Genomic DNA, 12820 nt, shown 5'->3' with positions numbered 1-12820 from the left:
TTCAATTTCGACACTCGATAGTCCCGACATTCCCCTACATCCCGTGCAATATAGTCATGTTACTTACTTTTCGCCTCATAATAAAAGTTTATTTATTAAACTTATTAATTAAACCAAATTAATTAAAAATTTATTTATCAATAATTATAGCTAATTGATTATTATTTATCTATAATTAATACTTCAATACAAGTTATTTAAATCATTTTTTTTAGAATAATTATTAAGTTTAATTGAGATAGGACACCTAATATTCATAATGTACTTATTAATGAATTAAAATTAAATTTAGTTAGTTAAAACTATTTAAATAATTTGAGTTAATAAAAATAAAATAACTAACAATTAATTATATAATGTCTAATAAAATGGTTAGAAATGTTCGAGAACAAAAAAAAAAAAAAAAAAAAAAAAAAAAAAAAAAAAAAAAAAAAAAAAAAAAAAAACTATTTATTTAAATGAAAGGTTAACATTTATAAACAACATGTTTGTCTAATTCTCGAATATTCAAAAAAAAGCTAAACAAAATTTCTAACCAAACGACCCAAAAAAAAAAACTTTAAAATAAAGATTAAATAAGAGGTGAACCAACCATAAATCGGGCTTGAAGCTCTCGCTTTACCAACGAGCCGACAACCGATCGATCAGATGCGAGCAACAAGGCAATGGTGTCCTCTACATGGGGTAAAGGGCAACATGCAAGTATGTATTGACAAAAGAGAGCAGCAAATCCATGTAGAGTACTTAACAGACTATTTCTTTTACCACAAATAAACAATTTCTACATCAATCTTCAACATCTACAACATGGATTAATGAGATCTTAAAATCTACAATGCGAATTCAGCAAAAGAATATGATAATAAGACTTCTAATTTGAAGAAAATCTCTTGATAATGGACCATCCTTAGTTAGGAGAAGGTTCATTGGTTACCTAGAGCAAGATCATGCCAGGTATCAGCATCAACTGGCTGAGCCTCCTGATCTGCAAAGATGTAACGAGGTCAAAGGGATCAAAATCGATTTCTCCTGCAAAAAACTAATAGATTTGCATATAATTTGGTATTTGAATAGTGTTTTTCAAGTGAACGGTGTTAGGAATCACGACTCTCCACAATGGTATGATATTGTCCACTTTGAGCATAAGCTCTCATGGCTTTGGGCCCAAAAGACCTTATACCAATGGAGATAGTATTTCTAACTTATAAACTCATGATCTTTCACTCAATTAACCAATGTGGGACTCACTCCCAATAATCCTCAACAAACGGTGCACTTTAAGGTGTCGACTTTCCTTGATTGTAGGCAAGAAGCACATAATAGTGGAATCAATGACGGGTGAATAATTAGCGATATAAAACAATAATCTCCCACATCTTTTTTTTTATTTATTTATAAGATACAATTTCATTGATATTTGAAATTTACAAAAGGGATTTATCCATCATCAAAATAGTTTGTACGTTGAAATTTTATGCCGAAGAAAAGATTAAGGCAACATACGTTTGTGCGCAAACGTGCGTGAGTGAGAGGGGGGAACAAAGAAATGAGAAAGAAAGTAAACAAAGAGGTATCAGACCTAAGATGGTAAGAAGTAGATACAAAAAGAACTTCCTCAGCTCTTTTGTTCTTCCAACAGAGTGATTAAAGATCCGTTTATTACTTCCTATCCACAATTTTCACAATTGCACAATAACCATTAAGCCACAAGACAGAATGAAGAAGAAAACGTATCGAGGAACGATATTCAGAGGCATCCGGAGTCTTAGAACCATCTTACTTTCCATTCTCTAAAGTACTAAATTCAGGAACTCCATGTATTAAATCTCACATTGAGGGCAAAAACATGCTTCATTTTAGAAGTTGTTATCAAAATTAAAAGAAATAGTCTTTCCATGTGTTGTTAATTGAACATTGACTTATAAGTTAGGAGACATACTCGAGTCCTCGGTGTCATCAGTCCGAACAACCAGCACAGGAGGGAGTAGAAGATCTATGAAAATGATAGAACAACTACACTAAATAAGCAATGACATAGTTTGTAACAAATAATTTCTTGAGTATAGAGAAATGAAGGCTGAGAATTACCATCATGAGGGAGTGTGTCTCTCATCCATTCCTCATCAAGAATGTCTATCAATATACCCAGACTAAGTTCTGCCATTGTGTTTTCTTGTTAAGGGAGATTCTAAATCCCAATATCTGAAATTTCAGATAGATAAGTTATTAGCAAAAGCTCCAAAACTATGACGTTGAAAACGTATAAACCAATCTAAGATACACTAGGAGCGGATATCAAATATCAAAAATCAGTTCTCCTAATCCTCGGAAGAAGAAATTCTGGATATCAAATTTGTAACAGCTCAAACCCACACCCACCGCTAGTAGATATTATCCTCTTTGGACTTTCCCTTATGGGTTTCCCCACAAGGTTTTAAAACGTGTCTGCTAGACAGAGGTTTCCACACCCTTATAAGGAATGCTTCGTTCTCCTCTCCCTTCAACCGATGTGAGATCTCACAATCCACCCCCTTGGGAGCTCAACGTCTGGTAACTGGCTCTAATACCATTTGTAACAGCCCAAGCCCACTGCCAATAGATATTGTCCTCTCTCGACTTTTTCTTCTGGGCTTCCCCCAAGATTTTAAAACGCGACTACTAAGGATAGGTTTCGACACCCATATAACGTGGGATTCTAACAAAATTAGTCCAGGCAAAGAAATAGAAAAGCTATCATATATGCAAAGTAAATCGATAAATGAAGTCTATAACCCTTGAGGGGAAAATGGCAGGTAAAAGCCCTATCTGGGATGTGTATATGACAGAATTTCAACCGATGTGAGATCTCACAATCCACCCCTTGGGAGCCCAACGTCCGGTAACTGGCTCTAATACCATTTGTAACAGCCCAAGCCCACTGCCAATAAATATTGTCCTCTCTCGACTTTTTCTTCTGGGCTTCCCCCAAGATTTTAAAACGCGACTACTAAGGATAGGTTTCGACACCCATATAACGTGGGATCTTACAAAATTAGTCCAGACAAAGAAATAGAAAAGCTATCATATATGCAAAGTAAATCGATAAATGAAGTCTGTAACCCTTGAGGTGAAAATGGTAGGTAAAAGCACTATCTGGGATGTATATATGACAGAATTTCAACCGATGTGAGATCTCACAATCCACCCCTTGGGAGCCCAACGTCCGGTAACTGGCTCTAATACCATTTGTAACAGCCCAAACCCACTGCCAATAGATATTGTCCTCTCTCGACTTTTTCTTCTGGGCTTCCCCCAAGATTTTAAAACGCGACTACTAAGGATAGATTTCGACACCCATATAACGTGGGATCTCACAAAATTAGTCCAGACAAAGAAATAGAAAAGCTATCATATATGCAAAGTAAATCGATAAATGAAGTCTGTAACCCTTGAGGTGAAAATGGTAGGTAAAAGCACTATCTGGGATGTATATATGACAGAATTTCAACCGATGTGAGATCTCACAATCCACCCCTTGGGAGCCCAACGTCCGGTAACTGGCTCTAATACCATTTGTAACAGCCCAAACCCACTGCCAATAGATATTGTCCTCTCTCGACTTTTTCTTCTGGGCTTCCCCCAAGATTTTAAAACGCGACTACTAAGGATAGGTTTCGACACCCATATAACGTGGGATCTCACAAAATTAGTCCAGACAAAGAAATAGAAAAGCTATCATATATGCAAAGTAAATCGATAAATGAAGTCTGTAACCCTTGAGGTGAAAATGGCAGGTAAAAGCACTATCTGGGATGTGTATATGACAGAATTTCAACCGATGTGAGATCTCACAATCCACCCCTTGGGAGCCCAATGTCCGGTAACTGGCTCTAATACCATTTGTAACAGCCCAAGCCCACTGCCAATAGATATTGTCCTCTCTCGACTTTTTCTTCTGGGCTTCCCCCAAGATTTTAAAACGCGACTACTAAGGATAGGTTTCGACACCCATATAACGTGGGATCTCACAAAATTAGTCCAGACAAAGAAATAGAAAAGCTATCATACATGCAAAGTAAATCGATAAATGAAGTCTGTAACCCTTGAGGGGAAAATGGCGGGTAAAAGCACTATCTGGGATGTGTATATGACAGAATTTCAACATCAAAAAGGCTGATTAAGTAATAGAAAACGAAAATTCATTCTCAGAACTTGCACTCTTCACTTTCAAGCGAACTAAACAGAGTGAAAAAGAAAACGATAACGGAACCAAGATCCAATTAGTTCACTCATCTACTTAAGCAAAATAGAAGACCTCAATGATCATTTGCTGCCGGAAACAGTAATAGTGCTACGGCAGGCCTAAGATCTGAAGACTTGCAATAAGACAACCATTTGTGGGAGAGGACAAGTAATCAGACGCAAGCAAAGAAAATTACCCGGGAAAGAGCAGACAGTAAAGGAGAGACAGAATCGAAGCGAGAAAATACATGAGGAAGAAGGAACAGAGAGAGAATCAGACCGTAGAACCGTCGGAAAAAGAACGATGCTAGCCTCTGCAGAAGATTCCAGCGGCTGGCCGGAGTTAGGGCTGTCGACGCCCTGATGATAATGATCGTTTAATAAAAATTCAAATATCGCCGACGCTCTCACTCTGTTTAATTAATAATGATCTACAACTTTTTAAAAATAAAAATAGAAAATAATTTTATATTTTTTTAAATATATTTATTTAATTTTTTTAAATAAAGAAAAAAAATAATGAAATTAGTGGTAAAATTTATTGGTGTATATAGATTAGGTTGAAAAAAAATAAATTTTTGAGATGATTGATTGAGTTGTGACGGGAGAAACCCGAATAGAGTTTATGTAACACGACTCTACACGATGGTATGATATTGTCTCCTTTGAGTATAAGCTCTCATGACTTTGTTTTGTGCTTCCCCGAGAGCCTCACCCCAATGTAGAGAGTATTCTTTGTTTATAAACTCATCATCATTCTGTAACTTAGCTGGGACTTTCATCATCCAACATTTACAGCTAAATCCTCTACTCTCGGGTTGATTGGATTGTCTGATTGTTTTTTTTTATTATTATTATTATTTTAAAAAATTTAGGAACATTCACAATTCACAACATATCTCTCAAAAACCTCTTACGAACTTTGACCCCTATATAGGATAGAATAAATTAATTAATGGTCCGAAAGAAGTAGGTAGGAGTCTTTGTCTTTGTCTACCAGATTTCATTCCTGATTTCAAACACTGTCAAGTCTCATTCATTAATCGTTTCGTCTTTCAAAGCTGCGTCTTCCATTGATTATAGAACAACTGTCAATCAAGTCTCATTCATCTTGTCTTGCTTTCGTCTTTCCTTTCAACACTATTCCTCTTCTCCTGTAAAGTGATTTATAATTCTTCTTGTCTTGCTTTCGTCTTTCTCTTTTTCTTTGACCTTGTTCAATCAGGTTCATGAGCGAGAACTTCCAGAATAAGCGCATGACGCAAGCCTCCCTCTGTCTATGTATCGACTATCGGGCCCATAACAACACTCTCAATCAAAAAAGAGCCCGTGCTGCCTCGCGAACTTTTTGATCAATTAGGTGCGGTAAGGTATTTCACCAAGTTGGACTGGCGACCGGAGTACTACCAAGTGTGGATCTTAGAAGGCTTAGAGGACAAGACGACGTGAGGCTGGAGCATTAGACTTTCTAGTAATGCTGGTATAACCAATGCTTCCTTTTGCACAAAGATGAATGAAGGATTTCGCCCCACCCACATGCATCGTGAATGGGAGAAGTTTCTCGTAGTCTGTGCTATTTGATACTAATTTCTACTAAATAGAGACCCCAGATGAGATTTTGGTGTATACTCTCATTGGAAGAAGACGCGGAGCACCTTTCTCACATGGAGAGAGCAGTGTTCCAGATCATCAGGGTCCGCTCTATGTGAAGTGCTTTGCATAAGGTCTAGTTCCTTGAGGTCTAGTTCCTTGAGGTCTAGTTCTTCCTTGGGCATTGGATTGGCGACGGAGTTGGATTATTATAATCCATATTCTTTGAAAGGAAAGCCTCTTTCTTTCTTTCTCCTGATTCTTTGAAAGGAAAGCCTCTTTCTTTCTTTCTCCTGATTAAGGGTCAGAGGTTGTGTGTGTAATGGTCTTTCAGGGCAAAAACTTTATAGATAAAAGGTTGCCGTTTTGTGTGTAATGGTCTTTATTAGCAAAAACTTCATAGAGCTATGGTAGCCATTTTGTGTGTAATGGTCTTTATTGGCGAAAAACTTCATAGAGCGAAGGTTGCCATTTTGTGTGTAATGGTCTTTATTGGCGAAAAACTTCATAGAGCTAAGGTGGCCATTTTGTGTGTAATGGTCATTATTGGCTAAAACTTTATTGAGCAAAGGAGGATGTGTGTTTCTGGGTAATCTGCAATGTAGATTACACAGAAATTGGAAATATTCCCCTATGCAAAAATACCATAAAACAAAACGGAATCTTTTGTCAACCCGGATGTTGGAAATGCGGATTGTACGAGGATCCTGCTTGTTTATATGGCTTGTTTGTGGACGTAATAAGGTGGGGGTGAGTTAGCAGTTCTAGCTTGACGAAATAAGCTTATTCCTCACTCGCCCTGCAATAATGCAGTTACCAAAGGAAATGCCACTACGCCTTTGGTGTTGGCACTCAGTGGATGGAGCCTTAATGAAGATTCACTCTCTGATGATATGTTAACAACTACGTCAACCATCACATTCAGAGAGCTCCAACTAAATCTTTTGTAAGGAGTTAGGTGGGAGCTTATTAGTCGTCTAACGTCAAACGTGCGTATCTCTAGCCCATGCTGTTTGATTATTGTCCTGGAAAGAGAACAGTTGTGAAACTGCGGAGAGGTTGAGATAATATGCTTTATTTCCCCACTCGCCTAGCCGATTCACCCAGTAATTAATTGGGTGGGGCTTTCATCCGCTAGCATAACCACTAACTCGGCGGAAATAGCACACAGTGGATTGTGGCCGACTTGCAGTGATCCATTTTTGTCTCGGGTGAGATGGACCAAAGTCTCAGAGGTCGGGAGTTGTAATAAGGGTGCCCAGACATAGTATCCTTTCTGGTTATGTATAATGATGAGGTATCTTTTAGAGTGTGTTCTATGGAGTTTTTGTGTGTGTTTTTATGTGTTTTGACCTCTTGGGCTTGTTTTTGTATATGAGTGTGTTTATTGGTGTTTGTGAGTGTAGTGTGTTTTGAGTGTGTCATTGGTTGTTTGTGTGAGTGTGTACATGTGTGTTATTTAGTGTTAGTGAATATCAATGTGTATGGGCTTATTTATCAGTGTATATCTTTAGAAGTGGGTCTTGTTGATTTTTTGGGGTCTTGAGGGTTGTTTGAGAAGGTTCCTTACCCTAAAGGGGCACATTTGTTGAGGAGTACTTTTTTAAAAAGTACTCTACACTAAATGTGCCCCTTTAGGGTAAGGAACCATTTTCAGGACACCCTCGAATCACACAAACAATAACTAGACACTTTAACACTCATATACAACTCCCTAAACCCCTTCAGAAACATAAATTACAAACACCTACTAACCCATAAGTGCACACTTTCACAAACTCATCAATAAGACGACACACAACAAGACCACTACAAACACACTCTCCTTACCCATATCACATTTCTCATTACAAACATCAAAAATCATAAAACACACACACAATCACGGTATAAACCACCACAATCAAAGATACACTACCATTACACTATAACAGAAAATCCTAAATACCAAACAAAAAGTATCCACTACCCCTTAATCCTGTCCGAAAGATAAGGTTCGGAAACCTCCAAGTGTGGTTAGGCACCCTCCACTGTGCGCACAAGCCGAAGGCGTAGTGGCAATTCCTTCGCTGACTGCTGGACCGCTCACCCAGCAGAGCGGGGTAGAGATACTGAGGTTGGACGTTTAGAACACTCATAAGGTACTACCTGACTCCTTACCAAAGATTGTCCTCACATCAACTCAGATGTGATGGTTGACGTTGTTGTTAACATATATCATCTGAGTGACAATCCCTCATGTAAGGCTCCATCCACTGAGTGCCAATACCGAAGGCGTAGTGGCATTTCCTTCGGTTACTGTATCGTAGGAATATCCTACAGCAGGGTGAGTCGGAAAATACCTTATTAAGTCTTGCTTCAAGTCAAGGGACCATAATCAAACAGCAAGGGCTAGTGATACGCACGTTTGACGTTTGACAACTAATAAGCTCCCACCTTACTCCTTACCAAAGATTGTTGTTGATCAACTCGGATGTGATGGTTGACGTAGTTGTTAACATATATCATCAGAGTGACAATCCCTCATGTAAGGCTCCATCCACTGAGTGCCAACACCAAAGGCGTAGTGGCATTTCCTTTGGTAACAGCATTATTGCTGGGCGAGTGAGGAATAAGCTTATTTCGTCAAGCTAGAACGGCACACTAACCCCCACCTTATGACGTCCACAAACACTCCATAAAAACAAGCTGGATCCTCGTACAATCAGGATATAACACATCCGGGTTGAAAAAGGATTCTGTTTTCTTTTATGGTATTTTTGCATAGGGGAATATTGCCAATTTCTGTGTAATATACATTGCATATTACCCATAAAAAACCTCCTCACTAGCTCAATAAAGTTTAAGCTAAGAAAGACCATTACACACAAAATGGCAACCTTTGCTCTATGAAGTTTTTGCCAAGAAAGACCATTACTCACAAAACATCTTACCCTTAATCTGGAGAAAAGAAAGAGGCTTTCCTTTCAAAGAATACTGATTATTAAAAGTTGGGCAGGGTGGGTTGAGTTGAGTTGTAATCACATTTCCAAGTTGGTTAAGCTGACCCAACAAAAAAAAAAAATAATAATAAATAATCTGTGAACGGACCTAAATTTTTAATTTTTAAAAAATTCAATCCAACCCAATTTGTATGGTCCGGTTGGGTAGTCTAAGTTGATCGGATTCTCGAGTCATATACACATATTTAATAAATTTTTCAGAAGATTTGAACCTCAGCTTGTTCCAAGCTATATGATTAAGATAGTGTAAGATTATTTAAGTCAGACCGTCATGTCTATTATATATTATTTTTAAAAGATTATTATGTTTTATAATATGATAAATTCGTGGATTATTAACATTAGTCGATAGATCAAAATATAAAGTTTAAAATGAGAGAGGAAAAAAAAAAAAAAAAAAAAGGGAAAAATAGAATGAGTCGGTTTCTAAACAACCGCCAAGCCACAACACACCTCTCACGGCCATTCTATCTTCTTCTTCTTCTCTCTCTCTAAGAACTTGGATTGGGAAACCCCTCGGGTGGATCACACAGAAGAATCATGGCGGTTGGTGTTCAATTTTTGTTTATTTTTTATGTTCGTTGTCTTCACTATCTGTTTGATTTCTGGCCATGTTATTTTCCGAAATTTTCATTCTGTTCTTGGGCGTGATTACTACTTGTTATCACTTAGGATTGAAGAAACGATCAGTTTGTTTCATTTTTTTTCTCCGTAGTTTTTTATGAACGAATGCGTGAATTCGTATTGAGGAGATGGAGAATGTGTACCTCCGGTGTCGTAATTTCATAATACTGGAATTTCGGAAGCTCCGAAACCGTCGAAATTCTTCTTTGATTTTGGTTACTTTTGTGTAATCGTTACAGTTTCTTTGTTTTGTTTATGGTGGTTGCAGATGAGAACGGTGAGAGTTACGAATGTTTCCTTGGGCGCGACGGAGAAAAATTTGAGAGAATTTTTTTCTTTCTCCGGTGAAATTGAATTTGTCGAAATGCGGAAGTAAGATTGATCTACTAATGTCTCTAAATTGTACTTCGTCTGTTTTTTTAGTTCGATTGGAAACTGGTGATGAGCAGTGGAATTCTTGCTCTTTTTTCTTCTCTTCATTTTGTTCTCCAACTGTTTGTCCATATGCATTTTCATTTATTTTCCTTTGTTTTCTTCTAGGGACAATGAGCAATTTCAAGTTGCATTTGTTACCTTCAAGGATCCGAAAGGGGCAGAGACATCGATTCTACTCTCGGTCCAAACCATTCTCTATTCTTCTCTTTCTTGATTTCGATTGTCTTTCTTCTTGGTCTGTAGATCATCTGAATGATTTTATTTTTAGTGTTCTTATGCATTTAAAGTTTCATCAGAAATCGTTTCCCGGCAAGTAGAAATTCTCTTCTGTTATGAAATCTGGCTCCAAGAAATGATATGTTTTGAAAATTACTTAGAACAGGGTTTTATTCTTCAGAAAAGAGAAGATTTAACAAGTTCAACGATTCAATATGGTTGCATAATGTGTTTAGTCGCTTTTGAATGCGTAGATGAATAGTTAAATTCTTTCTCATACATCTAAGATGGAAAAATACTTTAGTTCTTTCTCTCTCATTAAATAATCCCTCGGCTACCTCGACTGACCGATCGAGAAAAGAAAGTGAAAGAAACTTCTTTCATTCATATGGATTTTGGTTTTTCTGCATCATATTTTCATCTGCTTTTTGTATCCACGGAGATAATTCTCACATAAGGATTCAGTAAATACCGGGCTCCGCCTACACAAGAAAATTGGATAAAACTCCAAAATAGCACTTTCTGTTCCATTTTTTCTTTCTCCTTATCATTCAGGAAAGACAAAAAAATTTCATAATAGCAAACATTCTCGAGAATTTCTCTTAGATTTGAACTCATAGCTGATGATAGAACTATAATAGATATCTATTATCGGTTTCCTACTCACACGAGCCCATATCCTTGCTTATGTTAACTTTTCCTAGAAGAAATTTGTGATAGAGGCTTTTTCTTGTTTCATCAACGAGAATTGGCCCTCTATCATCGATCGGGTGAGGGGAAAAAGACCTGTGATCTTACCTGACTAACTGTCTTGTGTCTCTCAGGGAGCTACAATTGTTGATCAGCCTATAAGCATTGTTTCTGCACCAGATTATAACCTTCCTGCTGTTGCTGCCAGTGACCCTCCAGCAGCGTCTGCTCCAGTATTTTCGATCTTTACCCTTAGCAGTATTTTCGATCTCGTTACGTCAAATCCTGACATGAATGAATGAATGAATAATCGTGTTTCAGCAGGCTACAGAGAACACAGGCGCTGAAACTGCTGGAACTACTGGAACTACTGGATCTGCAATGCAAAAGGCAGAGGATGTTGTTAGCAGCATGCTGGCCAAAGGGTTCATTTTGGGCAAAGATGCGCTAAATAGGGCGAAGTCTTTCGATGAGAGGCACCAGTTGACTTCGACAGCCTCATCGAAAGTCGCTTCTCTGGACCAAAAGATCGGCCTTAGCGAGAAAATTAGCGTTGGCACGACAGTGGTGAATGAGAAAGTGAGAGAAATGGATGAGAAGTTTCAAGTGTCCGAGAAAACCAAGGCGGCAGTGAACAATGCAGGATCAGCCATAATGACTAACCGCTATGTCTCGACCGGGGCTTCGTGGGTTTCCCAGACGTTTCAAAGAGTCGCGAAAGCAGCTGTAGATGTTAGCCAGAAAACGAAGGAGAAGATGTTAGCTGAGGATCAACAAGGGAAACATGGGACTCCAAATGTGAAGCCGTGAGCATCCCAATGTTTGGCCAAAAACAATGTGAGGACCAATTCTTAGCTTGCTCTACTTTCATCTCAGTTGTCTGTCTGATATACTTTTAATGCTCTATTTTAGTTTAGTATTAGGGAGTGCGTACACACAAATAAGCTTACATTACATGCTTATGTTGTAATTCAACCATATGAAAACCATTTATGCTATGTGATAAAGAATCCATGAATGAGAAAAAAAAAAAAAAAAAAGAGCTATTTTTTGTTTCTATTGTAGATGGAATACTCGCTTTCGAGACGGTTTCTAATCATCTTTGTCGAAAACTTTTATGGTTTCATAAGATCTTCCTAACCATGATTCGAACATGAATTCAAGATTTATGCAAGAGTCTCTTAAAAGAAAATACACGGTAAGGGAACCTTATACAAAACTTACATGTTACCTTCACTTCCTCTGCCACGGCATTTGTGGCTCTAGCTCGGAAGTATTGTTCAAGGTCAAAGATAAAGTTCTCTAGAGCCTTGGCATCTCAAACCTCACAGAAGGGTTTGGGCTCTGGAACCTTTATCTTGTTAAATCGTGCTACACCCCCAGTTGGGGTTTGGTCCATTAACGATAGGTCACTCCATGATAGATCTGGAGTTTGAGGAGTAATACTAGCATCTTACACCTTAAATACCATTGATCATCGTATAAACAATTTGTTTATGATCCAACCATGAATTAAGTTATTGTTCAAGTATTTCAACCACCATAAATTAAGTTATTTTCGGCCAGTAAAAGGGTCAAGCTCTATTGTTCAAGTATTTCAACCAATAAAAGGGTCCAGATAATATGTTCAAGTTTTGGAAAGGCATATGATCATCTTTATATAAAATATAAAGTTTATCTAGACTCATAAAGAGAGATTAAATACTTTGTGTCTCATTATATAAGATATTCTACTCATTATATAAGGTATTCTACTTGTATGTCTCCATATACATTATTTTGTAATAATTATAAAGTGAGTTGTATTAGTATTGTTATCACGATAGAACATTCAACGTTATCTATACATACAAACCGTTTGCTTGAACATATTATCTTGTAGGTCAAGCATAATTATTCAAGATTACACTGATAATCTTACATTTGTTACACCATGAATAATATTAAATTATGAGGTTTTAAGACAATTCTAACCTTATCAAGATAAAACATTCAACCTTATTTATGTATTACCGTCCATTTAGATTATTACTCGTCATTAA

At 37.4% G+C, this 12820-nt stretch overlaps 2 protein-coding genes across 2 annotated transcripts; one reads left to right on the top strand and one right to left on the bottom strand.

The window, feature by feature from the left end:
• Positions 1-649: 649 nt before the first annotated feature.
• Positions 650-4643, bottom strand: BNS (bonsai). Its single transcript, XM_087118352.1, has 4 exons — positions 4502-4643; positions 2089-2202; positions 1940-1993; positions 650-985 (listed from the first exon to the last, which is right to left on the bottom strand). The coding sequence occupies exons 2-4, from the start codon at positions 2162-2164 to the stop codon at positions 924-926; spliced, it is 192 nt and encodes a 63-aa protein (XP_086974478.1). The 5' UTR covers positions 2165-2202; positions 4502-4643; the 3' UTR covers positions 650-923.
• Positions 4644-9215: 4572 nt separating this feature from the next.
• Positions 9216-11835, top strand: LOC111776951 (binding partner of ACD11 1). The gene is made up of 5 exons (XM_023656373.2): positions 9216-9359; positions 9706-9809; positions 9978-10053; positions 10913-11011; positions 11100-11835. Exons 1-5 carry the CDS (start codon positions 9354-9356, stop codon positions 11586-11588), a joined length of 774 nt encoding a protein of 257 aa, XP_023512141.1. The 5' UTR covers positions 9216-9353; the 3' UTR covers positions 11589-11835.
• Positions 11836-12820: the final 985 nt, after the last annotated feature.

Source organism: Cucurbita pepo, chromosome 16, assembly GCF_057944985.1.
Source record: "Cucurbita pepo subsp. pepo isolate OVF chromosome 16, ASM5794498v1, whole genome shotgun sequence".
Taxonomy (NCBI): Eukaryota; Viridiplantae; Streptophyta; class Magnoliopsida; order Cucurbitales; family Cucurbitaceae; genus Cucurbita; species Cucurbita pepo.
The sequence above is the reverse complement of the archived record's forward strand: the minus strand, read 5'-3'. Positions and strand labels throughout refer to the sequence as shown.